This window comes from Setaria italica, chromosome II, assembly GCF_000263155.2.
Source record: "Setaria italica strain Yugu1 chromosome II, Setaria_italica_v2.0, whole genome shotgun sequence".
NCBI lineage: Eukaryota > Viridiplantae > Streptophyta > Magnoliopsida > Poales > Poaceae > Setaria > Setaria italica.
In genome coordinates this window covers 5,136,812-5,163,870 of record NC_028451.1, presented here as the reverse complement: position 1 = coordinate 5,163,870, position 27,059 = coordinate 5,136,812, and the positions used below count along the sequence as shown (strand labels likewise).

The window sequence follows — 27,059 nt, the reverse complement described above, 5'->3', positions numbered from 1 at the left end:
GGCAGGGCATCAGGTGTTCTTTTGAGACAGCACTGATTTGAGACAGGGCACCAGGGAGGAAGAAAAAACGAGTGAGAGATTACCACGAATCACTCGAGTGAGTGCCCTTTAATTTTAAGGAAAACGGTGTAGCTTGTTGAAGCATGAAACAGCATATACTTTGGAATGGCAATATACAACAGATTACACCACCATGCTTCATGAAACGAAACAAAGACAAAATCGCATAACTATCAGATTGCAACTATGCACCCAGTATAGCTATGATTTATTTTCGAGTGGTACTCGGTGAACTACTTGACAAGACGTGATGCTTACACATGAGTAGCTTCTAGAAAATTGATCACGGATCTCCAATGTAGGGAATGTGTTCAACAATCCATCGATCCCGTCCTTCTAGCCTTCTTCTGAATTCATCAGGCATCATCGAGCCAATGCACAGCTGCTGTAGTGATTTAAGGTGCACAAGGCCCTCTGGCACCGACATCAAGCTTTTCAAGCCCCAGAGCTCTAGCCGATGTAAGCTTCTCATGGTGCCGTCCTCAATCTCGACCTCCTTCAGCTCACCCATGGAGCTCAAGTAGAGGTGCCTGAGCATAGGGAACCAGCCGGCACGAAATGTCAGTCTTGTGCCATCGTAGCACCGGTACAGATTAAGGTGGCCTAGATTCTGAAACATGACAGAGAGCAAAGCAAGTGGATCTTCATGGAATCCGGAAAAACAAAGCCGCAAGCTTTTCAGCTTGGGAAAGTGATCGAATACAGGAGGAATTGCTCCTTTGTCCAGCTTGCCACTTAACATGAGCTTCTCCAGGTATGGTAAAGGTTTCAAGTCCGATAGATCAAGAACATCTCTGTCACGGTCAGCTGCGATCACCAACAAGTTGGTCAGAGCTGTCATCTTGCTGACTGAGGTCCACAGATCTGTGTTGTAGGATTCTAGCACCTTCCTAATGCCAAGGCTTCTCATCCTAGTCAAGCACCCAAGATTTCTAACCACACAGCTATTGGCTTCTATGTTCTTCAGAGTCTGCAGATGTTCCAAGCGACATATTTTGTTACTTGCTGAACTTCCAAACCGTCCAACATCTATAATTAGGTGCTGAAGCTTTGTTAACATAGTCACTTCACTTGGCAACTCCATTACAGAACCCTTGAGATACAAGGTTTGCAGATTGCTAAGCTTCCCGGTAGATCTTGATATCTCCTTCAGTTTTGTGTATCCCAAGTCAAGGTAATGCAAGTTAAACAAATTAGACAGGTTATCTGGTATTTTCTGAATATGGCAGTGTCTCAGGGACAACACCCTCAGCAACCTAAAGCTTGGGTAACAGTCCTTGAACCAAGATGACGAGACTTCCTCCACAAACACGATGACAGACCTGACCTGTGCTGAATTTGTTACTGTTTGCATTAAATTACCATCCTTCTGCACAGAAAGTCGACGAGATCCATCAGAAATGCAGTCTGAGTTAGGATGGTCCCATGTAGTAGCAAACTTTTCCTTCTTGGATATTGTTAGCGATAACTCCCTCACAAGGTCGTGCATCTGGAACCTCTTTGCCCTTCCATATTCATTCCTGTCAACAACTTGAAGCAATGAACGATCAGCAAGCTCCTTCAGGTAACATGCAGCTACATCTGACAGTGTTGTCTCAGGTCCTCTATCCTCAATGAATCCTTCAGCAATCCAGAGTCTGATTAGCCGTTTCCGTTCCATCTGATAGTCTTCAGGAAACATGCCACAGTAAAGAAAACAATTCTTCAGGTAACTAGGGAGATCATTGTAACTGAGGTTCAGAACACTAGCAACCCAGCTCAGCTCTGGGTTATTACTCAATTGCCACCTAAGTTGGCTATAGAACAACTCCCACTCAGGCTCATCCATTTCTTTGTAGGATAGAAGACTCCCTAAAGCAACAAGAGCCAGTGGCAAGCCTTGGCACTTGTCCACAATTCTTTCTGCACAGGCCTTAAGATTGAGGGGGCAACTTCTGTCATCTAATCTTGCAAAGGCCTTTTGACAGAAAAGGGTCCACGATTCCTCCTTTGGTAGTAAACTAAGTTTCATTTCACGGTTTTGATCAGCTAGGGATGCCACGGCTTGGATTCGAGTTGTGATAACTATTCGGCTCCCACTGTTATTCTTGACAAATGCACTATCTAGTAAAGGCCAAGAGTCCCTACTCCATACATCATCCAACACAATCAAGTATCTCCTGTCCTGTAGATATGTTTGAAGCAGCTGAACTAGATTCACACGGTCCATGGTGTCAATCCCATCAGGAATATTCTCGTTCTTTGTCATGAGCTGCAGTAGGATTCTTTTGAGGAGATCTTTGACCCTGTAACTTTGAGAAACAGATATCCATGCACGGCAGATAAACATTCTTTTAATTTCTTCTTTCTTGTATATGCTACTAGTAATGGTTGTCTTACCCAGCCCTCCCATTCCACATACTGAGATTACAGTACGATCTTTCCTCACATCAGATAACCATTCTGTTAGGCACTTCACCTCTTCTGCGTTCCCTACAAAACCGTCATCACCATTCAGGTAAGAATGTTCAGACAGATGTCGCAGTCTACTAGAATAGCTCGATGCATTTTCTTTCCTACAGTCTATTGCTGATACATCAAACCTCTTTTTTGTCTCTGTAATCTTTTGAAGACAATCCTCCACGAATTTAGCCTGCATTGCAAGCTTGCGCCATTTCTTAACATCTGCAGCTTGGTTCAATGCTCTCTTCAGAAAACTGTCCGTTCCTTCCATTTGGCCAACAAGATAAATGTACTCATCAACAATGTCCTCAGCTTCATGGGCTGCTTGTCTTACCTGTTCCAGCCATGCCTCCAGTACCTTGTCACTGGACCTGTGAACATCTACTTGACTTATGAATGCTTGCATCATCGAGAAATCACTTTGGAGTAGCCTCATTCTGTTGGTAACTTCTTGTATGTCGGGTAGCTGCTTCTGTAACTTAGAACCAATAATTTTCAATCCCTCTTCTCCAAGTGCAGAGGTAATCTTTTGGAGAACCACCATGACCAGAGCTTCTGCCATGTCCACCTTATGATTGCAGAAACAGCTCCTAGTGATTCAACACTTGTTAGGTACTCTCTTATGGCTTTGTGGGCTCAATCCTGCAGGCAGAGAAAGAAACGTCTACATGCATAAATGTAGTGGAAAAGAAGAGAATAACATTGCTGGAGACTATGAAAACACTAGCACCTTTGTTCTTCTAGCAAAATTCATAGCTTTACCTTACATAAAAAGAAACTCAGCGATCCTCCCAGCGAACTGACCGTAACCCAAACTGACACAGACTCTGTTAGGGCAACAGCTTAAATGCATGCTACTTTTCAGAATCGAACTGGAATTGGCCCTCGTCAGACCTATCCATCAACAGGAATCCTTAACCCCTGATCTACATTAAATTTTTGCATTATCGTACTTAAGATATATCTGACATTTTTTTCTCCAATCTACTTCGGGAAGGCTCTGTTGAGATTGAATCGAATGTATAATCAAATTTCAGATAAGTACAAGGAAACAGAACTGCAAAAGATCAGGAGAGTAAATGTTACACATTTATCAGCATCAGCACACGAATTTATTTTGGTCATAGTTTTCATACATACGATGCATGTGGGATCTATTCATAGATTCATAGTGAGTACTGACTACAAAAAGTTCTTTCATGTGGGATCTACTAGGCTCTAAGAATATTTGAGATTAGTCAAATTTAGGCTAAATCCGAAGGATTTGGACCACCCCAAAACTCCCAATCCAAGCAGTCCCTAAGTAAATAGCAGCAATACGCAAGACCTAATTTTCTTTTTCACGCGGACATGTACCCTCAAAATCTGACGCCTATTTCTCCCAGAATGGCAGGAGAAACGAAACGGAAATTGCATAAGAGCATCTAGGAGCAAGAATGACGGCGAGGGAGCACACCTTTTCCCTGCAGGCTGCAGTCCGGTTGCTTGAACAGCTGCGCAAGCTCCGAAGCCACAGCGATTGAAGAAAGGGAGATGCCGGTGCTGCACGCGGACGCTGGGACTGGGAAGTGGGAGCGTAGAGTTGCCTTCCTTGGAGAATGCGGCTGTAGCCGTCAGCTCTGACTTCGTTCTTTGACTTCTTTCCTGTGGGAACCTTCTTGTGGACTTCGAGGGGGGAAAGAAAATGTGAAATCAGAAAATCCAAGAATAAAAATTTGGAGTTTCACTAAAAGGGAAATAAATTTTGTGCATGGTATCTTTAACAAAATTTTTTTGCAGTTTTAGTTCTAATTACAGTAGAAACCTTTTGAAAAAAATCGGATATAGGTAGAAAATTATATACCTATTAGAAATAGGAAAAATAGTATATCGGGAGGGTATAATTAATCAATTAAATATGTATATATACATGGTACAAAGTTAATTATTCAATGGATATGCGTGGAATTGAAGAGGGTAAGGAGTGAATAATAATTATTTGGATTTGGATGTAAACGAGAGTGGATTTACCCGTGGCAGGTCTAATCAAAGATAGGACACTACCCGAGACGGCTGTCAGGGCGAGAAACAGGAGCTGGAAGGAGAAACAGAGGGTGTCCAACTGTCCATTTCCGATCGGACGGCTAAGGATATAGCCAAATGTGAACGAAGAAATGTAGCCCCTTATGCACAAACCACACATGCTGATTCACGCAAAATATGCACCAGACAATGGCCCTGTTTATATACGCTTCTCCTAGCCACACTTGAATTATAATCTAAGCGAAGATTTTCTCGCTTCTCGCTTCTCGTAGTTCAGATTTCTGAAGCGGCTTACCACATAAGCGATAATCGTAGAAATAAGCAAAGCGTTTGGCGAGATTCTCACTTATTTCCACCGATAAGCCGCTTATAAGCGGAAACAAACAGGGCCAATGGAGCGGGAGGATTCCAATCCCAAGCAGCATTTTGCAGGTACCACACCGAGATGCTTGCATTACATAGAGAATTTCAAAGTTCACATGAAGTACAGAGTTTTCTCAACAAACACGATGACTGGCCAGACCCAGCTGTGTGGCGATATTATTGCTAGATGATGAACGAGTCCTAAAATGCCCAAAGATTGATCACCTGATGCTGGCATGATGCTGCCATACTCTACACATACTCTGATAGTCCAACACTACCATGCAAATATCCTAGTATGCTCTCTCTAATACAACAATCTCATCAGGTTGCAAGCTATGTACAGCATGTGCCTGACATCAGAAGGACCCCTAGAGCCACAGACTGCAACAACAAATGGCATTACAGACCTCAGAAGGCTTTTGTACAACCGAGCAGTTGTCATAGATTAATCAGCAGGGCCATCACCGTCTCCGTCTTTTTGACTCCACTGGCTGAAGAGATCAGTTCAAGTTATATTATTCGGCATAATTCCCATTTGCATTGTGATTTTGAAATAACAAAACAAATTGCATCAAATGATAAGCAGCAATGGCATCACATGAAGTTTACCTTTTCTTCTGACTGCGCTGTAGCTTCATGAGAATTCTCTGCCATCTTCCCATTTTCAGCCGTACAAGTCTGGCAGAAAAAATGCTCAAGTTTCTTTGCTTCTTTGATAGTCATCCCAATGCAAGCAGGATGAAACCTGGAAAAAAAAAGCAGCAGTTACAGCACGTGTACTTATATAGCCTCAGAAGTGCACAAAGTGCGGGTTCATTCAGGCCCAGAAAAAGTTATATATTGACCTTAAGTCTTAATGGGGACACTTTCTACTGAGATATGTGCAAGAAATACATGAAAACAAAAATGAAACCCTACCTAAGAATTCAAGAACAGAATTCAGTGTAGGCAAATAGCGGTAATTCGCTTTATTTTAGCAATGTAAAAGGTCCTTTTTTCGTACTTGATCTTCAGTGGGGGAAGTGCAGCAAATATCATGTTGCATTATGTTACAAACCACACAAAGGTAGGAAAGCAAACTAAAACTGAATATATGAGATGTGACTTTGGCACTACTCCGCATGAGGAGGGAGATGTCAATTTGGAAAGCCAAGTAGTGCCCAGGAAGGATACATTTCGACATTTGGGATCAATGCTACAACGAGATGGGGATATTGATGAGGATGTTAGTCATAGAATCAAAGCGGGGTGGATGAAATGGCGCCAAGCATCAGGAATTTGATATGACAAGAAAATACCATTGACGCTAAAAAGCAAGTTTTATAGGACGGCGATTAAACCTGCAATGTTGTATGGTGCAAAACGTTGGTCTAAAAAAACGACATGTCCAGCAGATAAGTGTTGCGGAAATGCGTATGCTGCGTTGGATCTGTGGTCATACGAGAAGGGATTGAGTCCGGAATAAGGATATACGTGATAGGTTAGGGGTAGCACCAATTGAAGAAAAGTTTATCCAACACCGGCTGAGATGGTTTGGACATGTCCAACGAAAGCCTCCGGAGGCACCAGTGTGTAGTGGAACCCTAAGGCATGACAGTAATGTGAAGAGAGACAGAGGAAGACCAAAATTGATGTGGGAAGAAGCATTAAAAGGAGATTTGAAGGGATGGAATATACCCAAAGAATTAGCACTGAATAGGAGTGCTTGGAAAACAGCTATTCATGTGCCCAAATCCTAATTAGTGGCTCTTGTTGGGTTTCAACTCTAGCCTACCCCAACTTGCTTGGGACTAAAAGGCTATGCTGTTGTTGTTGCCAATTTTGAACAATTCAAGTTAGTTACTTTTGCATGACCCAATGGTTTGATACCAACAAATTCGCATCTCCTGTCTAATCTCAGCAGATAAAACAAATCCACCTATTCATAGACCAACAAAACAATCTGTTGACTAAAAAAAATGCACTAGAAGAAAATAAGTGTAGCATGTTGCATCAACAAAAATCTTGCTAAGACTTTAGGAAATCAGTTTCTCCTCACATCAATATACTCACCAGTCAGAACATTCCTCGCATTGGATCATAAGATCATCAGGGTTGTATGGCATCTCACACTTGCAAAACCTGGCACATGTATTACAAAAGTGATGAGAGACAAAAAGAATGATGAATCAGATTCAAGAACTATACATAAATCAAACCTGCAACTAGGTAAGATAGCCAAAGGTTACCAACAACAGGGATTTGGTTTATAATATAGAATTAGTAAAGTAAATGTTTCATCTATGACTTTCCAAAATCCTCACAATATTAGGTAGGTTGTAGTGTTGTAAGCTCAAACCCAAGCAGCATCCAGAATAACAGGAAAAGGCAGACAAGAAGCAGAGTGCGTATTCCATACACAGAGTAGCACGAGGAAGGAAGATAGGAAGGAGACATTAAGGAGTTTGAGTTTGGTTAACACTAGTAATAGGGCTGAAGTTGTATCTGACCTTGTCGCCTAGGCGACACCTTAAGAACCTTGAGGTGTAGGATCACGAACCTCAGTTCAGCTAGGAAGGTTGATGATAGTTTAGGTCCGTAGTAGCTTCAGGTAATTAGGAAACAGTCGCAGGAGAATTTGGAAATTGGGTCCTGTTACGAAACATTGAAGGTCTGCATCCATTATAGGAGGAGGCCATGTGTCTATTTCACAACCAAGCAAGAAATATCCTCTTCTGAGGTTCTCAAACTCTAATTTCTCTATCTACCCATTCTTGTACCCGCTTCTTGTAATTGCCAGTAACTAACTCCATTGGTCACCTTTGTAATCAAACAAAGAGTAGATTTAATGGAACAATACGCTGGAGGGGCATTGTTTGGAATATCGCTGCCATAGTGAACAAGGAACCAATACCCAATAAGGGCCTAAACAAACATGTTTCTAAACAGCATGAACCTTTTTGTGCCTCTTTTATTTTCCCCGATGGTAGGCAATACCAGCTATTGAAGAAGATAATTGGATTTTCCATCATTCCGTGTAATTTTCATATTGGACGTGCAATGATAGTACCTCTTTAAGAAAAACATAGAAATGAATTAAACCTATTGAGTACATACAGGTCCATGCCTACACAAAATCAATATGAACTTATCAAAATTATGGCCCTAAACAGACAACAACTACCACTTCTAAAATAAAAGCATGTGTGGAATCCCTGAAGCAACTTGTGAAAATCATCTATAAAGAACATGGTACCAAAATAAGGACAAGTATCATCTATCCTGCAATTCAAGGTACTTATCATTTTCACCCTATGCCTCTATCGACACATAACAAGGGAAGAAATATACATTTGGTTTTTGAAATGTTTTTACTCCTAGTATTTTTGGAACTGTTCTAATTCCAATATCGATAAGAAAACCCATAGGAGTGTTTAGGGGAAATGCTACTTTGGAAAACTAAAGCTATCTGAAGCTTAACTATTTCAGACTAGAGACAGTAAGAGATTGACGCTTGCACAAGTCAAAGAACCCGATAAGCTGGAACTTGCAACAGCTTGCAAATTTAAACGATTTACTTGCAGAAGTTTTAAGCGCATTCTTACACAGCTATCCGATCGGGGACGAAGCTGCCTGTAGCTGATTTATACTCAAAGCGGCAGAAGAAGTCCTCAGCATTGACAGAATCAAGCTTTGTATAACTACGGAAGCTGTGGACATTGCACTTCCCCTCGATCGTGTCAGCACTTTGTAAATCATAGTGGTCAGAGAGGAAGACCTCCTTGGAACCATGAAAAGGTCGTCTCCCACCAATGGACTCCTCAGGCCTATAATACCATCGCACCCGTACTCTCACATTTGTGCCTCGAGATCCTGCTGCCTCAATTGCCTCAACTCTTGCCACATAGGGTGGCTTGGATGCATCATATGCTCTCATTAGCACACAATCACCAGCTGGAAGAAACAAATTAGAGAATCAATCAAATGCAAATGAAGCCTTGTGTTGGTTCATCAAAGCAATGAGAAATATTAATATAAACAAAAACGCCCCTACTGTTCTATGGCAGCTTGATCGAACTGCTGTAGCAAAAAGATACTGTTCATGTGCCAAATTTTAAGCTGCAATGCGAATGCTGAGGAAAGAAGATACTAGTGAATTGGGGATGATCTAATCCAAGAGCACTTAAATCATAAAAGAACGTGTTACACTTTTCTTTCTTTGCGTGTATCGACCACCCTAAGTAAAATAGAGCTTTGCTCTTACACAAATGCCAAGGCGAAATAAGCACATCCACAAATACTAGAAGTCAGAACTTTCCAACAAACTGAATTCTCCGCTAACTGAAGAATTGCAAAAGGAAGTTTCCAGCGACCAGAGCGGAGCACTATTAACTGGCACCGTGATGTAATCCCCCTCGAAGACTGCGCCTTCGCAGTGCTAATTGATCTCAAACCCAAATTAGACACCGAATGATACGCAGTGAGCATCAAACAACCAAAATAACCATGGTAGCAGCACGACCGCCTAAATACCATTCCCAACCCAAAATAAATAGCGATCGAAATGTCCCAACTGACGGAACCATTTCTGACAACATCAACCCACCCCGAAATAAACACCCCGCGAATCCCCGGGCCCGGAAATCGAGACCCCCGACCCCGTATCCCCGCGAATAGGCCGCGCCACCAAAAATCCCCAACCCCACCCCCCCGCGCAAATTCCGGATCAGAAGAAGGGGCGAAGGGGAGGGGCCTCACGCTTGATGACTCTGTCGGAGCCCTTGATGGTGTAAGACTCGAGGATCCGCTTGGGCGGCCGCGACTTCGCCATGGCGCGCGGCGGCGTCGGCGACGGCGAGGTGTGGGGGCGGCGGGGCAGCTAGGGTTTGGAAGGAGGAGGAGGAGGAGACCACGAGAAGACGGTGGATTTTTTTTTTCTTTCTCCCTCGATCTGTTTGTTCCTTTCCCCCCTTTCGTTCGAAATGCGGAGGCGCTCGCGGCTCTCGCTCGGCTGCTGTTTTTTTTTTCCTCTATTTTTTTTTTTTACCGCCACCTCCGCCGCGCGCTTTTCGCGTGCGCGGCTTTGATGGGAGCAGTAAAAGTTGGCGAGCTGGCGCCGGCGGGTGAATGAGGGGGCGGTGAAATTGCCGCGAAGGGCGGGGAGCGTGACGGCCGTTGGATGGGGTGGGAGGGTGGATCGTGACCGTCGGTTGGGAGGGGATGATGGGGATGGGGCTTCTGGATGGTTCGGAACGGGGCTGGAAGGAAGTGGGGTGATTTGAGCCTGTTGTACGGACGATGGATAGGACGGACAGGGATAGGAGGACAGTTGGGCACTTACGTGCCTGCCATTCAATGAGTGGGTAGCACGATGGCACCTGGCACGTAATTCATAAAAAACATAAGCCACTCAAATGTTGCGCTTTACTGTTAAAATTTTAAGGATGGATCCACTGTTAAAATTTTAGGTGCCGTTTGGTTACATTTGCTTATTTTTAGCACCCGTCACATCGTATGTTTAGATACTAATTAGAATTATTTACAAAATCCATTACTAAGTGGAAGCTAAACGGCGAGACGAATCTATTAAGTCTAATTAGTCCATGATTTGACAATGTGTTGCTACAGTAAACATTTGCTAATGATGGATTAATTAGGTTTAATAGATTCGCCCCGCCGTTTAGCCTCCATCTATGTAATGGATTTTGTAAATAGTCTACATTTAATACTCCTAATTAGGATCTAAACATTCGATGTGACACGTGCTAAAAATAAGCAAAGAGAACCAAACGCCCCCTTAAGGCACATACAGGGTAATTATCAGGTGCTATAAAATGGATATGATCTTGAATTTCCCTTAACGCGGATACACATACTGTGGTAATTATCAGGTGCTATAAAATGGATATGATCTTGAATTTCCCTTAACGCGGATATACCATGCTACTTATGCAAAATAAACATTTATAATCACAATCGCCTTGCATGGATGGATTTGGATTGCTACCAATATTTATTTAGGACATTTTCACAGCGCACAATGTGATGACATGTTACTACGAATATTTTGTGCAAGCTAAACGAATCACAGCACGATTTTTGCCTTGGTTAAGCTTATTGTGAAATCTATCCATCCAAGTTTAAGTGCTAGACTTAGCATAAATGCTTGGATTTTTTTTAATTTATTTTAGAAAATGAATTTACCATCTTCCAATGCTGGCATACTATGATGATTTCATTATTCTCAAGATCTGTCGATCCACCTTCTCGAAGGTGGTCATGAAGTAAGGTGTGTGTATGTGAATGTTCGAGTTTGTATTATATTTGTTAAGAAAAAATATTTTTAGATAGTAGGTGTAAGGAAAATATAGTTCACAGCAAAGAACAAGGAATCAGAATCTATGGTGACTTCACAATCCTAAGATATGTTGTCTCGGTTTGTTGAAGATGCCGCAAAAATAACATTTACAAAAAAAATTTGTCTTGTTTTAAATGGAAAAAACATTATAAATGCATTTTTCATAAAAGAACCAATCTTATGACTCTTAAATCGACCAAATTGCTTATCCGTATAGGCACCCAATCATACCTTCGCGGTCTTGTTTTGGCTTTTTCCATTGTAGAAGGAACAAAATCGTACCTTTGCGTGGCTGGTAGGTGAAGTCAATTTTTTAAAGAAAAGCTTGCCATGTATAGCGCTGCAAAGAAAGCTTGCCTAGGATCGCAAGGCGCACTGCCAATTCCTGTGGAGAGGCAGAGCCTCCACTTAGGGGGTGTTTGGAAGAGGGGTGCTAAATTTTAGCACCCCTATTTTAGTCACTTTTAACCACTAGTGCTCCCAAACACCTAGGCTAAAATGGAAGGGTTAAATTTTAGCCCCCCATAATCCATTAGCCCCTCAAGAGGTGCTAAAATGGACTAAAGGGGCTAAAAGTTGTCCCCCTATCCAAAATTCCTCCCCTTGCCCCCCTCTCTCTCCTCCCTCTCACTCCTCCAACATGATTAAATAGGTCTTTTGTCAACATAAGTAACACCCCAAGGGCTAAACTTTAGCCTCAATATTTGAGAGGGGCTAAAGTTTAGCCAAGGCTAAATTTTAGCCCCTCCTCCCAAACAAGTTAAAGGAATCAAACATGATAACTGGCACTATCGTTTTCTAAACGTGCGTACATGGGCCCTGCCCCCTGGATCCCTTGACAATAGTCAATACATGAGCACGATCACTGTTCAGCATAATATAGCGTGAATTTTTGACATGAAATTGAACCAGTGCCCGTCTTTTAGATAAACCCTAACAAAATAATACGCATAGCTTCATGTTACAAACTCTTTTTCTAAGGCCTGTTTTATCTCTTTCTATCTCTTGGTTACAGCCTTACAGGGATGCGTAGCTTTTCTAAGGGCGTGTTTGGTGTCCTGGAGGAGCCTAGCCTGGCTCGTGCCAGCCAGCCAGGCTCCCCTGAGCCTGGTCGCGCGCATGCAACGCCGATGTGTTTGGTTGAGCGCATGGAATGAGCCAGGCTCCGCGGATACGCTGTTTGGTTGACTGAATGTACTCGAAAATTGAAATAATAGATGCAGGAATGGTGTTTGGTTAGTCGCATGCAATTGTATGGGGTTACCCCCTGCATGCAGTGGTATTCTTACCACTGCCTTGTTCAACACAAGGAGGTAACCATAAATACAAGAACAGTTGCAAACATGATCCACATTACATCAACTTGTACAGCAAAAAAGCAATGATTACAAACTGAACAACTATAATTACATCTTTAACATTCCATAATTCCATCTTAGGAGGGTCATGTGAGTCTGTTGGCTTGACGTCTTTGTTTTGAAGACCGTAGAACGCTGCAAATGCTTCATCACTTGACTTGTACTTCTTGTGGCAGGCCCCCTTGTAGCCACTGACCTGAGCATGGGCATCAACCCAATTGGAGTAAACTCCAGGTTGTCGGCCAACATGAACAACATACCAGGCCATAGATGTCTATAATTCATGAAACATTAGTAACATATATAAATATAAACATGCATTTCATATGAAGGTTACAAAGAATGACATTATAAGGTTACAAAGGTCGACAGGAAGCAAATGAGGAACTCTTTCATCAGACAGACAGAAAGGATCAAGAGACCAGACAGCAACATTACTACAACATCAAGCATACAGGCAGAGCCACAAGCAACTTATGAAACAGCCAGGAAGTAGGCACAACAACAGAAAATACCTTAACAGAAAGGATAAATAAGAACCATATGAATAGGATATCATCATTGGCATGGACATGTGCTCAGATTAACATGCATTTCATATGAAGGTTACAAAGGATGACATTACAAGGTTACAAAGGTCCACAGGAAGCATATCAGGAACTCTTTCATCAGACAGACAGAAAGGATCAAGAGACCAGACAGCAACATTACTACAACATCAAGCATACAGGCAGAGCCACAAGCAACTTATGAAACAGCCAGGAAGTAGGCACAACAACAGAAAATACCTTAACAGAAAGGATAAATAAGAACCATATGAATAGGATATCATCATTGTCATGGACAGAGAGGACCAACAAGAAGCATATCAAAAGCATATCATCATTGTCATGGACAGAGAGGACCAACAAGAAGCATATCAAAAGCATATCATCATTGGCATGGACATGTGCTCAGATTAAAACACAATAGGCACAACAGACACAATAGGCACAATAGACACATGCTCAGATATCTAACTCAGACAATATGGTTATCTAAGTCAGACAAGTAGAAGGCTACAGTTAGCCATATAGCCAGGAGACAAGATCAAGTCCCCATCCCAAAAGAATGCATCAAGTTGTCAGCTGCACAAAAGACCATCAGATCAGGCAACAGGTATGCACAAAAGAAGCCACAACTGCACCAGGTCGTCCAAAAGAGTCACTGCCCAACCAGAACAGCACAACAACAAAGCCCAGTCCCTCACATGTAGTTGTTCTTGGCCAAGTAGGTACTCAGCCAAAGAACACGGTGTGAGTGAGACATCTGCACAAAAGCAGATCCCTGGGCCTTATTGTTAAGCAGGTGACCATATGCAAGCATTAGAGCTTCATCACTGAACCCTGGCATGTACATCAGTGCACCATACAGGTCAGGGTGGGAATCCTCAACCTTGGTAGAACGTATAGCATCTGCAACATTGTTCACTGCATCAGTCATGCCAGTAAACACAAGGACATCATCATCTGACAACATGGACCTCTTTCTCTTGCTTCCAACAGGTGGTTCTGACTTGGACACAAAAGCTGCCTCAGGCTTTCCAGGAGTAAGCTCCTCAGGCAGGTCATGCTTCAATGGGCTGTAGGCAAACTCAGAAGGACTACCAAGAGCCTCATTTGACCCCATAGCATACTTACCTGTTGCCTGACCATTACCAAAGATGACCATCATCTCCTGGTAGTACACAATTGGCTTGTTGAGGTACTCAGCATCTTTGGGATGTGCCTGCATTAACACAACTCAAGTTAGATACTTAAGTTGCTACACATTTAATAAAGAAACAGCAACATTACTACATACCTTGATGTGGCCATTGTAGTGCTCCTCCTCAAGTACAATCATTGAGCTGTCCCCATTCCAGTTGGCTCCACTCAGCTCTCTGAGCTTTGAGATTTTAACCCACCTCTGCCTCCACTTCCTCAAGTGGTTATACACCTGTGTGCCAGTAACTTCATTCCCACTGAACTCATGCAGAGCCTTGGCAACCTGATTGAGGTGGACTTCTTTGAACCCTTTATCAGTCCTAACACCAGTTGAAATCAGCTGGCACATGCGGCGAAGAATGAATCCAGACATCACATCTGTCCACCTCATAGCAGGTCTCTGCTGAGCAGCACCAGGAGGAACCCCAACAGCCCCAACAGGGCCAACATCCCCATCAGCCCCAACAGCCCCAACAGCCCCACCAGGGAACACAAGCTCATCATCAGCAAGGATCTCAGCATTCATCTCCTCAGCCATTCCTATTTCCAATTGCCACACCCCCACTCAGAAAAAGGAATAACATAGGTGGGGAAACATCATTGCATGTGTCATGTGCCCTTAGTCATCAATATGCATTGCACTCAAGAGGAAAATAGGAATAAAAATTCATCACTGCACATGTCTCATGCCTCAGTTCAAATGAAGTATCAGAGAAAATAAATTCATCACTGCATATGTCTCATGCCTCAGTTCAAATGAAGTATCAGAGCCTTAGCTATATTGTGTAATGAAATAAGTAAAATCATCATTGCAATTGTTCAATGCCTCAGAACATAAGTAAAATCATCATTGCAATTGTTCAATGCCTCAGAACATAAGTAAAATCATCATTGCAATTGTTCAATGCCTCAGAACATAAGTAACAAACATAGAATACAAAACAGATACAACTTAGATGTGAGAGTTGCCCCTATTGGACCACATGTGTTCAGCCCATTCATCCCTACTTTGAGCCCAAACAGCATTGTCATCCATCTGGACCCCATGTGCAGGACTACCATTATTGTTGGGCACCCATGAGAACTCAGTAGGAACTACCTCATCAACCCCATGCCCAAGTATCCAATTATGCAATATGCAGCAAGCAAGTACTAACTTGACTTGTGTCTTGTAGGGATGAAATGGTTTATTATCAATGATGCGAAAACGGTTCTTCAAAGCACCAAAAGCCCTTTCAACAGATACTCTGATACTTGAATGCCTCAAATTAAACAACTCCCTTGGGTTGGTTGGGTAGTTCCTAGCACCATACTCTTTCAGATGGTACCTAGTACCACGGTAAGGAGGAAGGAATCCAGGACGACAAGCATATCCAGCATCTACTAAGTAGAATTTTCCTATAACAAGTACAGAAATGCATTAAGTCCATTGTTATGAAGTTACAATGTTTATTTAGGTACCCAATTCAGCTAATTACCTGGTGGAACCCTTAACCCATCCTCCCTCTCTAGTGCATCAGCAAGAACAGTAGCATCATGAGCAGACCCTTCCCAACCAGCTAAGACATAAGTAAATTTCACATCAAAGTCAACAGCTGCAAGGACATTTTGTGTGGGGTAGTGCTTCCTTCCCCTAAATGCTGCTTGGATCTTTGCTGGCACTCTAGCATATACATGAGTCCCATCTATTGCCCCAACACAGTCCTACATGAAAACCCAATAGATGCATGTTACATGATATGCACCCAAGTATGCAGCAATAACCTACAAACTACATGACAAATTTGTTACCTTGAAATATGGGTACCATCTTGGGCTATTGCTTATCTTAACTGGTGTCTCATTAGATGGAGCTCTAATCATTTCTTGCCTAAGTTCCCCAATAGCATACAAGACCTCCTTGAAATATCTATGCACTGTTTCTATTGACCTTCTCCAATGTTGGTGAATAACTCTAAAGCGTTGGTTGTGGCCAACAATGTGTAGAAACATTGCTAGCTGCTCTTCAACACAACTATGAAGGCTATCTGACAGCAACTGCCTTTCCCTAAGCAAGTTGCACAGTGCAAAAAAAGGTGCTTTTCTCATGCGAAGCATAGCAACACACTCTATATCAGTGCAATTGTAAATTTTGTCCAGGTTCTTTTGGCGTTCCTCATCCATGGCACTCAAAGGGCCATAACTGATCTGTGGCCTTGAACTACGTTGCATTCTTATCCTAGTCAAGAAGAATGCATACATAGCCGTGATAAGAGCAGCAGCTCGGGCAAACAGCAAGCGTTGCTGGTCCTCCAAAGCCATCTAAGCAAACACGACAATTACCATGACTACCAAAGCAGCAATACGGTGACAAACTTCATTGCCATGCAACACATGCTCAGATTAAAGGGAAAATGAGACAACATCATTGGCATTGAACAAGTGCTCAGATAAAAACAGCATATCATCATTGGCATTGAACAAGTGCTCAGATTCAAACAAGCATCAGCATTGGCATGGACATATGCTCAGATTAAAAGAGAAAACATCATTGACTTGGACATAAGCTCAGAAGAAATAGCATTATCAGATCTGTAGCGCACACAATCACCATCGATAGCACCAGCATTCATCAGAAAAGGTGGAGAGGGAGGGGAGGATTGCTTATACCGAAGGAGGACGGCAAGCACCCAAACAATGTTGCACACGAACAAACAACCGACAGCAGATCTGCAACCTGGCAGCATCAACAGGGATTCATACGTTACAACCCTAAGCAACATTGATTCATACGTTAGGAAAAAGAAAGAAATAAACAGGAAAAAAAAACCCTAACCAAGAACATAGATTCGTACCTTCGAACCAAGCGAGGAACACAGATATGAGATCCCTGCATCGATTTGAAAAAAAACCACTCAGAAATGCATCTAGGGTTAGGAGATCAAGAACACGGGGGGGGGGGGGAGGGGGAGGCGAACCAGATTACCTGCGCAAGAACTCAGATCCAGAGCACCTACGAAGCAACGAAGGAGGTAGGGGATCAATACAACGCGAATCGATGAACCGAATCCATGAAAACCAGAGGAAGAGAGGAGAGGGGAGCACCTCAGATCTAGCGAAGAAGACGAATGGTGACCGAGGGGGAGCGGAGGCGGCGGGGAGGGGGATATATGGCCGGTGAGTGGCGCGAAAGGGGGAGGTAACCCCAGCGAAATGGCGCGAGCTCCCGCCGGCCAGTTTTCGCCTCCCGCGCTCCCGCCGTCGCACCGCGGGAGCCAGGCCCGGCGGAAACGGCCGCTCCTCTCGTATCCGCAGAGCCTGGCCGAGGGGGTTCTAGTGCACGCGCACAGCCTGGCTCGCGGGGGGGACCAGGCAACCGAACAGACGGAGGGTGCACGCGGTGAGCCAGGTTCACGCAGCTGCAGGACTCCAAACACGCCCTAAGGGGGTGTTTGATCCGTATACTAATTTTTAATTCGGGTCACATCGAATGTTTGGATACCAATTAGAAGGACTAAATGTGAACTAATTATAAAACTAATTGCATAAGCTGTGGCTAATTCGCGAGACAAATTCATTAAACCTAATTAATCCATGATTAACACATATTTACTATAGCACCGCATGGTCAAATCGTGAACTAATTATGCTTAATAAATTCATCTCGCGAATTAGCCTTCGTTTATACGCCACCTAAGACTCCTCTGTTTTTTTATCATCAAATTGCCCAAAACAGCTAACAATAGACGGCCCAAAACTTATATGGGCCGAGACACTACAACACGCGTAGGTGTGGTCCCGTCAACACCTCCTACTTGCAGAAATAAATAGCCGATCCAAAAATTTGCAGACCCTGCCACCGGATCGAATGGCGGAAGCTCGACAGTAACTTCCCTCCTCTGGAAAATATACTTTCAAAAAATCATAACTAATTCATATAAATTTAGATGGAAATAAACTTAATATAAAAATTGTAGATCTCGACAAGATCTACAACTTTGTAGTTCAAAATTTTTGCATTTGATATTATCTTGATACTCAAATAATCGACACAAGTTTCAGATCTAAAATTCAAATTCTAGATCTGAGACTGTGCAACACATATTAAAAAATCATAACTAATTCATATGAACTTTGATAGAGATAAGTTTTATATAAAAATTGGAGCTCTCAATAAGGTTTACAGCTTTTTAGTTCAAACTATTTTTATTTGGTGCCATCTTTATGCTCAAATAATCGATACAATTTTCAGATTTAAAATTGAATTTTAGATGTGAAACTTGTGTCAATTATTTGAGTACCAAGATGATATTAAATAAAAAAAAGTTTAAATTTTATAGATCTCGTCGAGATCTACAATTTTTATATAAAGTTTATCTCCATTCGAGTTTATATGAATTAGTTATGATTTTTTTAAAGTGTACTGTGAATTAGTTATGATTTTTTTTAAAGTGTATTGTCTAGAGGAGGGAAATTAACGCTGATTCAACCGGTGGTAGGTTGCTTCTGCCGTTTAATTTGATGTTGGAGGTTTATTTCTGCAAATTTTTGAATCGGCTATTTATTTCTACAAAATTGTAAATGAAAAAAAATAAGAAGAAAAAAAATTCCCTACTTAGCACGTTGCATCACCACCACCACCTGAGGCTCGAGCATATCGCATCGAAGATTCCAGATATCGCTCCGTGCCTCCGTCACGACTCACGACCGCCACGTCGGGTCAACGCGCAAAGCTAGGCGGCAGCCAGCAGACCTTGATGTCACACACGACGAGGGCAGCCGAGCAGAGCAGGAAGTTTGGTTGGATAAACAATGATCACAAATTTAGTAGAGAATATGATTAGATGCTAACGAAGTCTTTTAACAATTTAGTCCAGCATTTCAAATTGGCCATTAACAATTTAACTAAATAATATGATTTATCGAATCATTTAGTCAAAAGTGTACAAATTACAGTTTTTTTAAAAAAATGACCAACTAGATTACGATCTAGCTGTCTGAGTTGAGTCAATAACAAAGTCTTCGTCATCACTGATGTGGTATTGTGGCGTAGATTGCCTCGAAGTTGGATTTGGAGGGCAACTTGCTGCAAAAAAAAAAAAAAAAAAAAAAACTAGAAATTTCATCTGGTGGGAATAGGCGAGTGGGACTGGGATCATCTGTGACGACGACTGCCAAACAGTTGCTAGAAAAAAAAGGCTTTGAATTGCTTTCGTTTTGTGCGGAATTGACTCCAAATTGTTACTTATTAATTGCAAGGAAAAGAAATGGACGCATCCTTTTCTTAGATGCAAAGGAAGCTTATACGAGTAGATTTTTGCGGTTGGGAAATATACATAAAATCGAGGCAAAAAACCTTGCACGACTTTTGACAAAATTAGGTGCCGTCTTATCCTACTTGTGGCTAGAAAAGCGTCCATGTTCATTCACAGAAAGTTCAGAGTCGCCGCTTCACACGATAAAGAAACGGCAGGCACCAACGGATGGATGTTTCCGGAGATTCGAGCCTATCCTTCTCGCGTGTACACAAATGGCTACGCCTTCGAATTCCTTCTTCCACTTACGGAGCACCTTCGTATATGATTGAAACAGAATACACACGGTGTGGCAAGGATGATGACATTTATACAGATTTGACGGTTTTGTATTTCGATGTGCTCAGATCGATGCAGCCTGATACCAAAAAATGAAGCCAAGTTAAATGCCGCACGACTAAATTTTCATATATTCTTTTGCAAAATACGTATATATCATATCGACTTTAGCGTATTATCGTCACCACCAATTATTCAGTCATGCCGTGATCCAGAAGGTTTTTTTTTTTTACCTTTGGAGAACATTGGTGAGTAGTGATTTTTTTTATTGGTTTTTGCAGGCGGATCACCCAACAGCAAAGTGCGCGTGGCCCACTTTTTTCTAATTTACCGTCCGAACCTTCGAGAAGGGCACCGTCCAACCGGCCGCCGACGAGCGCGATTACGTGCGCTCCGGCGTCCTCGGTGGCTCGGTCTCGTCTCGGCCGATCCCATTCCCACCCGAGACGGAACGCGTGGAGAGAGAGGAGGACAAGGCCCGCAAGGGCGTTTCCGTCATTTCCGCTCCCACAAAGCCTCTATAAATACCCCGACACGCGCTCCGGATGAGGACACCAAACGCAATCTTGCAATACGGCCCCTGAAGGAAGTCTTAATCGCCACTAAGCTTTCGATCGCGCCGAGGAAGAAGGGAGGAGAGGAGAGGAGAATGGCGGCCGAGAAGGGACAAGTGATCGCGTGCCACACCAAGGAGGAGTTCGACAACCAGATGAAGGCGGCCGAGGAGGCCAAAACGCTGGTAAGCGCCCCATGACCCCGCTCCCCATCTCCCTCCTGCTTTTGTGATTCCCCCGTAATTTTTGGGGGAGCTGTTCGGCGGATTCGTCGCGCTAGGTTTTCCTGGATCCGATCCGTCTTGGTTTCTTTGCGCGGTCGGTCCCTGTGTTCAAATCCGTTCTAGATTGCATCGGGAGTGATCGAGTTTGGGCGATTAGGGCGCGGCTCGTGTAGTCGGGAAGCGTGCCGTGTTGGGGCTTGTACTGGGTCGTTCCCGATTTGTTATCGGGCCTAGGGGTTTTGTTGTTTACGCTGTGGACAGAATTATTGGTGGAGCGCAAGATGGTGATGCGTCGATGACTAGGTGCAACGAATTTATCGCACACGCGTTTGGATCTGTAGTGTACATGCTTCGATGATTCTTGAGTTGTTAGGCATGGTTTGGGTAATTGGGTTATCTGTCTACGGCTGATTCACGCTGCTTTTTTGTTAGAATTTGGCATGATTTCAATGTTTAAATCTGGTATTATCTTGGGGTGACTTTTGACTGTGACTGATTGGAGCTGGCAATTGCTATCTTCGTGAGAAGTGGAAGTACTATGTACACTGCTACGCTGCCTGGTCAATTGAGGAAGTAGATGAATAGACCTAGCTATTTCCAGGAACCCATTTAAAATTTGGGGAAGATTATGCAGTCACAGATGACAGGGAAATTATTTGAGATTAGGGAAGAATTGTTGCGTATGGAAGTCGTTGAAATTGGATAGAATTCAAGGGCGATAGGCTGGCTTTATACTTTTTTTTTTCTTGGTATGACTGGTTTGTAATCTTCGTGGGGCATGGGCATTTGTGCACAAGCAAATGCTCCATAGTCTTACTCAACCACAGTTGAGTTTTGCTATGTTATTTTCCTCTGATGGCATGGTTGATCTGTGCCACACCCAGTTATACTGCTGCTAACTTTGGGGCATTTGTCAACTTTTTTGCACCCCAGGTGGTCATCGACTTCACTGCCTCCTGGTGTGGTCCTTGCCGCATCATTGCCCCAGTTTTTGCTGAACTCGCCAAGAGTTATCCCCACGTTGTCTTCCTCAAGGTGGACGTTGACGAGCTGAAGGTGAGCACGGTGTACCGATAGTTCTCCAAAACACTTGCCCTTGCCCTGTAACGTCGTACTAACGCTGTTTCCTTGTTCAACAGGAAGTCGCCGTTGAATACAAGGTCGAGGCGATGCCGACCTTCCTCCTCATCAAGGAGGGCAAGGAAGTCCACAAAATTGTCGGCGCCAGGAAGGACGACCTCCTGGCGAAGGTTGCTGAGCACGGCGGGGGTACCGCTTCCGCCTAAGGATATAGCATCACCAGTCATCGCTCATAAGGGCCAGCACACGGCGTGGTAGCAGCAGGCGTCATCATTTTCTGTTTGGTTTGGGTGATTGTGAACAGCTATGTGCAACTCCTGAGTCAGGATAGACCTGTTATCGTTCTGAATACTGTATGCGATGATATATGGATGCATTGTGACGAAAGTTTATTAGATCTGGGTGTCTGACTTGATTTCTGCTTTTGGGCTTTGAGTATGGCTGAATGAAATACATGAATGCTGGCAACGCTGTGCTTGTATATCTGTTCACCGTGCATCGTTATGCTAATCTGCCCTGAGGGCAAAGCATTGGGCAGCATCTGGCGTACACCAGATGGTACCCAATGTGCTCTGTTGCAAGAAAGCGTAATTCCAGCCTGAGGGCAGTTCCAATGGGAGAAACCAACCTAGTTTCCATAGTCTAGGATATTGTATCAAGAAATCATCCTTCACAATGCAACTTTTTTATCTAGAGTCTAAATAAAAATCCAACCAATCATTCTCCCTTCTAGTACCAGATCCTCTGTGCATCATATAAAGGAGCTCGAGTGATGGGTAGCAGCGGTGCAAGCGCAAAGGATCCTGCAGTAATTAAGAAGAAACTACTTGGGTCTCCCTAATGCAGAATCGCTGGTTTCTTAGCTCATTGGTGCGCGTGAGGACTTGGTTTCCTCTCTAAGAAATGGTTTCTATCTCTCTCCATAATAAATCTACTGCCACATCAGCAAATTGCTTAGTTGGCATGACAATTAAGAGGGATAGAAACTATCATCAATGTCCCATTGGGACTGCCCTGATGAGCTCGTGCCAAAACTGAAGTTGGACTAATTCTGTATCATGTTCCAAATCGAAGGGTCTTGTTGTATATTACTCCATATGTTTAGTTCATAAACGACGAACATAGGTAGTACTACGAAAAATAAAGATGAATCTAGTCATCACGTAGATATACACGATTTTGTAGTCGAACCTCTAATCAAACAATAATGGTCGAAGCTAAGAATATTTGATCCAAGAAATCCTAGAACGAGACCCAAAGAAAGAGGCCCTTGAGGCTTGAAGGGCCCAAATGGACGAGAGCCCAACTCCAGCCACATTCGGGCCTGTAGTAGTCTGGAAAGCTAGCCAACCGAAACCAAACCGCCAAAGCCCAGTCCTGGTCCACACAGCCAGCCCGACTCGAAATCAACCTGGAATGTTTCTTTCTACTCCTTCATGTTTACGAGGCACACACGCATATCAGTATTCAAATTTTACAATTTTTATCAATAATTTAGCTAATTTAGCTAATAGTTTTTATTTTTAATGTAAATTTAATTTGGTTAGATTTGTAATCAAATGCACTATCCAATGATTGTAAGTTTATAAACAATATAATATAAGATAAATAAATAATCAAAGCCTAATTTGGGAGGCCTGCCGTGCCATGACTTAGAAAAAGGAACGGAGAGAGTATCACTTACGCAGTGGTGATGGGAGCAAAAGGTTAGGCAGTGAGAAGTGGGCATTTGGCAAAACGGCCTGGCCCAGTGACATACATGATTAGAATTAATGCAAAGATGTGCTGATGTCGATGTTTTAATCAACCATAGCCTTTGCGTTGTTGTATACCCAGATGCGCACCTTTGCAAAATTCGCCATGATAATTTGTTCATATCACGGTTCCTTCATTATTCCAATAACATTGCCTTATGTTACATTGTGCTACAGTCTAAAAATTAACAGGCTTTACTGCACTGAGCAAGTGTAGCAAAGCAGCAATGAGGGCAACGGCCGCCATTGACGCAGCAATAGCAGTTGTCACCGCATGGGCGTTGGTTTGATTCAGCACACCGTGCTGATGATCCTAGTTGAGCGAAAGCTGGAGCTGGAGCACCTGTTTCATCGATGCCTTCACCTGTTTGTAATAAGAGGTAAAGAATAAGCATTTCGCCGGCAGATGGTCGCTGGCTAGAGAATAATCGCGTAATGTTTAGCAACAGATGATCATTATTAAACAATTGAGTTCTAAAGTAGATCATGCGTGAATTCCCCATCACGCATAACATTGTACATAGACACGCATACAATCAAATCTTTTTATGGTTTTCACTTACCCTGCGCATGAACTGCAAAGGATCCGAGAAGAAGCAACGCGAAAAACACTAGCGCATTCATGTGCTTTGCGTACTTCTCCATGTAGGCAGGAAAAAAAAGGGGAAGTCTCTGTGATCCTAGAAGAGTTTGTGTTCTGGTGTATGCAATGTGCTCCCTTGGCCTGTGCGCAGTGGCTGTATGTATAGTGATAGGGGCAACCAGCAACCTAGTCATGGATAAGTACGTGTTGATCACAGATAGGCCAGTCATTCCATAATTAGTAGTGATTTATTTCCTGCTAGGTTGGTCATGTATAATAAAACATTTCATAGTTAGTGGCAGGATTCTAAATGATATGCTGCTGTTTAATGTTAGGCCAGCCTAGTCACTCCATGATTAGTAGTGATTTATTCCCTACTAATTTTGTGACAAGTTTTAATTCTTTAATTTGAAGCAAAATGCTAAACTATACACCACTGACAGGTTGGTACCCATTAGCTTAATAAAATACTGCTATAGTTGCTACTATCTCCATCTCAAAATAACTGCATTTGTTTATGGGGTTGTAAGGCTTGACTGGGCCTAGAGGAGTCGAGAGCCCAATCATCCCAAGCAATACCGCATTAGCTTAATGGGCCGAGTATGGACAGTTCTCTTAACGGGGCCAAGACGGGCCGAGTTTGCTCCTCGGCTCGGCTTCCAGCGCCGCCGCGGCTCTCGGTGGCGGTCTGCCGGAGTCTGGCCGCCGGCGACGGGAACACCACCAGAGGAGAGAGAGAGAGAGAGAGAGAGAGAGAGAGAGAGAGAGAGAGAGAGAGAGAGAGAGAGAGAGAGAGAGAGAGAGAGAGAGAGAGAGAGGATAAAGTGGAGATCCCGTTCTTGAAATCATTAGGGTGGGCTGTAGTATGGAAAGGAGGCGCGCCAGGCGAGGTCGAGCCGCAGCGTCTCCCTTTGCCTTTAGCTGCGATCCTTGGCGTGTGCGCAGTGTGTTCCATGCCTCCATGGATGCATGTTCTGCACGGCAGCATCAGGTCCTTGCCTGATCTCTGGACCTCTTTCGGATTTCGGAGAGAGGCCGAGATCATATCAGTAAAGGCGGGCGGGGACCTGGAATATAATCATTCAGTATCAGATAATTGACGAACGGAGAATCTCAGTTCTTTGCCTTTCTTTTTATAATAACGAGTACAATTTGTGCAACAACAACAAAACAAAAAAGAGATAATTGTAAATGGAATCTCAATCGATGATTGTAAATGGAATCTCAATCGAGTATGCAGAATGCAAGACCCCATGATTAGCATTCAGCAACGCGTACCAGAAAACATAGTACCAACAACCGCCCCCCCGGGATGACATGGCAAAAGGCTAATAAGGGCAAGTACATTGGTGTCGTCTAATAGGCGGTCTTGACACGTAGTCTTGAGACGATTTAACAGGCAACCTGGGTTGTCCTATAAGTTGTCTGGTAGTAGTATATAATTCCTTAATTTGTGCATAAGAAAAATAAAATATTATAAGTTGCATGGCAACAATAACTCGTACAATGGTTGTTAAGTTGTCTCGTAGTCCTACAATTTAGCTTATGAGGTGGTTGTTTTGCGAAGCAACGACCTCTTTCTCTCTCCTCGCTCTCTCTCCTCCACATCATCAAAAATCCTACGTGGCACTGCATGAGACGACCTATGAGACCGCTGATGTGTAGCAATGTACTTACCCTAATGTTGTCGTGACTAGCTAGGGGAACGTTTGCATTTTCGCACATCATCAGGCAGGCGATCGGTGAACATACGAAAGAAGAGGGGGAAAAAACAAGCCCACCGCCACCACCAACCACGCCAGGGAGGAGGCTGGTGTGAACGGAACCCCCCGGCGATATTTTCTTTTTGCTGTTATTATTGCAAGGTCTACGATGCTCATTTCTGGAGGGTGGACCGACGACACGAACGAACAGTCAAAGTCGTCCTGGTGCTGGTGGGGCACGAGCACGCGTACTAGCCGGCAGGGAGCCCGGCCCAAGCAGCAGGCTTCATCTGGGCGAGGCCGCAGCTAGCCAGGGGCTACAGGACGTGTCCGCGGGAGAGCACGCGCGCCGTCTCACTCACCCTCCAAGGCTCCCACTCTCCAGGCAAGAGGGAGGCTCGTTACTGGTCTTCGTTTGGGTTAGAGATCTACTAGTAATTTCTTTTCTTTTGCCTGGTTATATGGCATTCCAGGTTTATAATCTTGTATTTTTTTTCTATATCAATAGAAACGCACACGTCGTGTGCCGTTCGTTAAAAAAAACATCAGTGCAAGTACGAGTGATTGATACAGATACGATCTCCTCGATACTTGTCTATTACTTCGTCCCATTTAGGGTGTGTTTGGTTGCATGCACCACATGATGCATGCATGGATGATCCTGGATGGGGTGGTTCAACCAATTTGCTTGTACCATATGGTCTCTAATTAGTAGAATAATGTATTAAGTGGGATGGTCTCATCCTGGATGAGTTGGTCCAATTCACCCAACCAAACAAAAGGATCATCATTATTTTGAATCATTTCATACATGAATCAAATGATACAACCAACCAAACATACCCTTAAACTACCAGACTCTTCATCTTTCTTTATTACATACAAGTGAAATCTAGAGCTTTAATAAACTTTACCGATCGAAAAGGTACCAACATCAAATTAGGTTCTATAAATCCACACAAAAAAAAAATGTACGTGTGTTTGGCTAACCAATTCGTTGCACGGAGGACAGGTTATCCCTAGCTATTTCGTTGATGTAGGTGGTGATATCGTGGCGAACATGGCTCGTAAGGAGAAAAACGGAGATGAATCCAATTGAGCAGATTGGCTTACGATCAAGACAGCTGACGAGAAAATCGTGTCATGATAGCTTGTCTTATAGCAAAAACAACCGACAATAAACCATGTCATGCTAACTTTTGGCTTATAGTAGAGCGGCTATCGATAAGCCATGTCATGCTAAGCACACTGCCTTCAC

At 43.3% G+C, this 27,059-nt stretch overlaps 5 protein-coding genes across 5 annotated transcripts; 1 reads left to right on the top strand and 4 right to left on the bottom strand.

Annotated features, from left to right (window-relative positions):
- Nucleotides 1-129: 129 nt before the first annotated feature.
- Nucleotides 130-4,118, bottom strand: LOC101786775 (disease resistance protein RPM1). Its single transcript, XM_004955640.2, has 2 exons — nucleotides 3,959-4,118; nucleotides 130-3,144 (listed from the first exon to the last, which is right to left on the bottom strand). The coding sequence occupies exon 2, from the start codon at nucleotides 3,062-3,064 to the stop codon at nucleotides 344-346; it is 2,721 nt and encodes a 906-aa protein (XP_004955697.1). The 5' UTR covers nucleotides 3,065-3,144; nucleotides 3,959-4,118; the 3' UTR covers nucleotides 130-343.
- An 830-nt stretch (nucleotides 4,119-4,948) lies between these two features.
- Nucleotides 4,949-9,865, bottom strand: LOC101786105 (chromatin remodeling protein EBS). The gene is made up of 5 exons (XM_004955638.4): nucleotides 9,628-9,865; nucleotides 8,475-8,823; nucleotides 6,943-7,011; nucleotides 5,500-5,635; nucleotides 4,949-5,381 (listed from the first exon to the last, which is right to left on the bottom strand). Exons 1-5 carry the CDS (start codon nucleotides 9,698-9,700, stop codon nucleotides 5,352-5,354), a joined length of 657 nt encoding a protein of 218 aa, XP_004955695.1. The 5' UTR covers nucleotides 9,701-9,865; the 3' UTR covers nucleotides 4,949-5,351.
- A 5,417-nt stretch (nucleotides 9,866-15,282) lies between these two features.
- On the bottom strand, nucleotides 15,283-16,631 carry LOC111256351 (putative nuclease HARBI1). The gene is made up of 3 exons (XM_022824233.1): nucleotides 16,122-16,631; nucleotides 15,809-16,034; nucleotides 15,283-15,728 (listed from the first exon to the last, which is right to left on the bottom strand). The coding sequence occupies exons 1-3, from the start codon at nucleotides 16,629-16,631 to the stop codon at nucleotides 15,283-15,285; spliced, it is 1,182 nt and encodes a 393-aa protein (XP_022679968.1).
- A 3,802-nt stretch (nucleotides 16,632-20,433) lies between these two features.
- LOC101785701 (thioredoxin H1) lies at nucleotides 20,434-22,244 on the top strand. Its single transcript, XM_004955637.4, has 3 exons — nucleotides 20,434-20,642; nucleotides 21,615-21,737; nucleotides 21,821-22,244. Exons 1-3 carry the CDS (start codon nucleotides 20,553-20,555, stop codon nucleotides 21,965-21,967), a joined length of 360 nt encoding a protein of 119 aa, XP_004955694.1. The 5' UTR covers nucleotides 20,434-20,552; the 3' UTR covers nucleotides 21,968-22,244.
- Nucleotides 22,245-23,700: 1,456 nt separating this feature from the next.
- LOC101753876 (protein MATERNALLY EXPRESSED GENE 1-like) lies at nucleotides 23,701-24,160 on the bottom strand. Its single transcript, XM_004958949.1, has 2 exons — nucleotides 24,079-24,160; nucleotides 23,701-23,879 (listed from the first exon to the last, which is right to left on the bottom strand). The coding sequence occupies exons 1-2, from the start codon at nucleotides 24,158-24,160 to the stop codon at nucleotides 23,701-23,703; spliced, it is 261 nt and encodes an 86-aa protein (XP_004959006.1).
- Nucleotides 24,161-27,059: the final 2,899 nt, after the last annotated feature.

Coding starts and splice junctions, on each gene's coding strand:
- LOC101786105 (XM_004955638.4), bottom strand. CDS start 9,700: ATGGCGAAGTCGCGGCCGCCCAAGCGGATCCTCGAGTCTTACACCATC. Junction 7,012..8,474: donor GTCCCCGATCGGATAGCTGT/GTAAGAATGCGC, acceptor TACATGTGCCAG/GTTTTGCAAGTGTGAGATGC. Junction 5,382..5,499: donor CAGCGCAGTCAGAAGAAAAG/GTAAACTTCATG, acceptor TGATCTCTTCAG/CCAGTGGAGTCAAAAAGACG.
- LOC101785701 (XM_004955637.4), top strand. CDS start 20,553: ATGGCGGCCGAGAAGGGACAAGTGATCGCGTGCCACACCAAGGAGGAG. Junction 20,643..21,614: donor CCGAGGAGGCCAAAACGCTG/GTAAGCGCCCCA, acceptor TTTGCACCCCAG/GTGGTCATCGACTTCACTGC. Junction 21,738..21,820: donor TGGACGTTGACGAGCTGAAG/GTGAGCACGGTG, acceptor CTTGTTCAACAG/GAAGTCGCCGTTGAATACAA.
- LOC101753876 (XM_004958949.1), bottom strand. CDS start 24,160: ATGGAGAAGTACGCAAAGCACATGAATGCGCTAGTGTTTTTCGCGTTG. Junction 23,880..24,078: donor CTTTGCAGTTCATGCGCAGG/GTAAGTGAAAAC, acceptor TATTACAAACAG/GTGAAGGCATCGATGAAACA.
- LOC111256351 (XM_022824233.1), bottom strand. CDS start 16,631: ATGGCTTTGGAGGACCAGCAACGCTTGCTGTTTGCCCGAGCTGCTGCT. Junction 16,035..16,121: donor GATGGTACCCATATTTCAAG/GTAACAAATTTG, acceptor GTTTTCATGTAG/GACTGTGTTGGGGCAATAGA. Junction 15,729..15,808: donor TGGGTTAAGGGTTCCACCAG/GTAATTAGCTGA, acceptor TACTTGTTATAG/GAAAATTCTACTTAGTAGAT.
- LOC101786775 (XM_004955640.2), bottom strand. CDS start 3,064: ATGGCAGAAGCTCTGGTCATGGTGGTTCTCCAAAAGATTACCTCTGCA.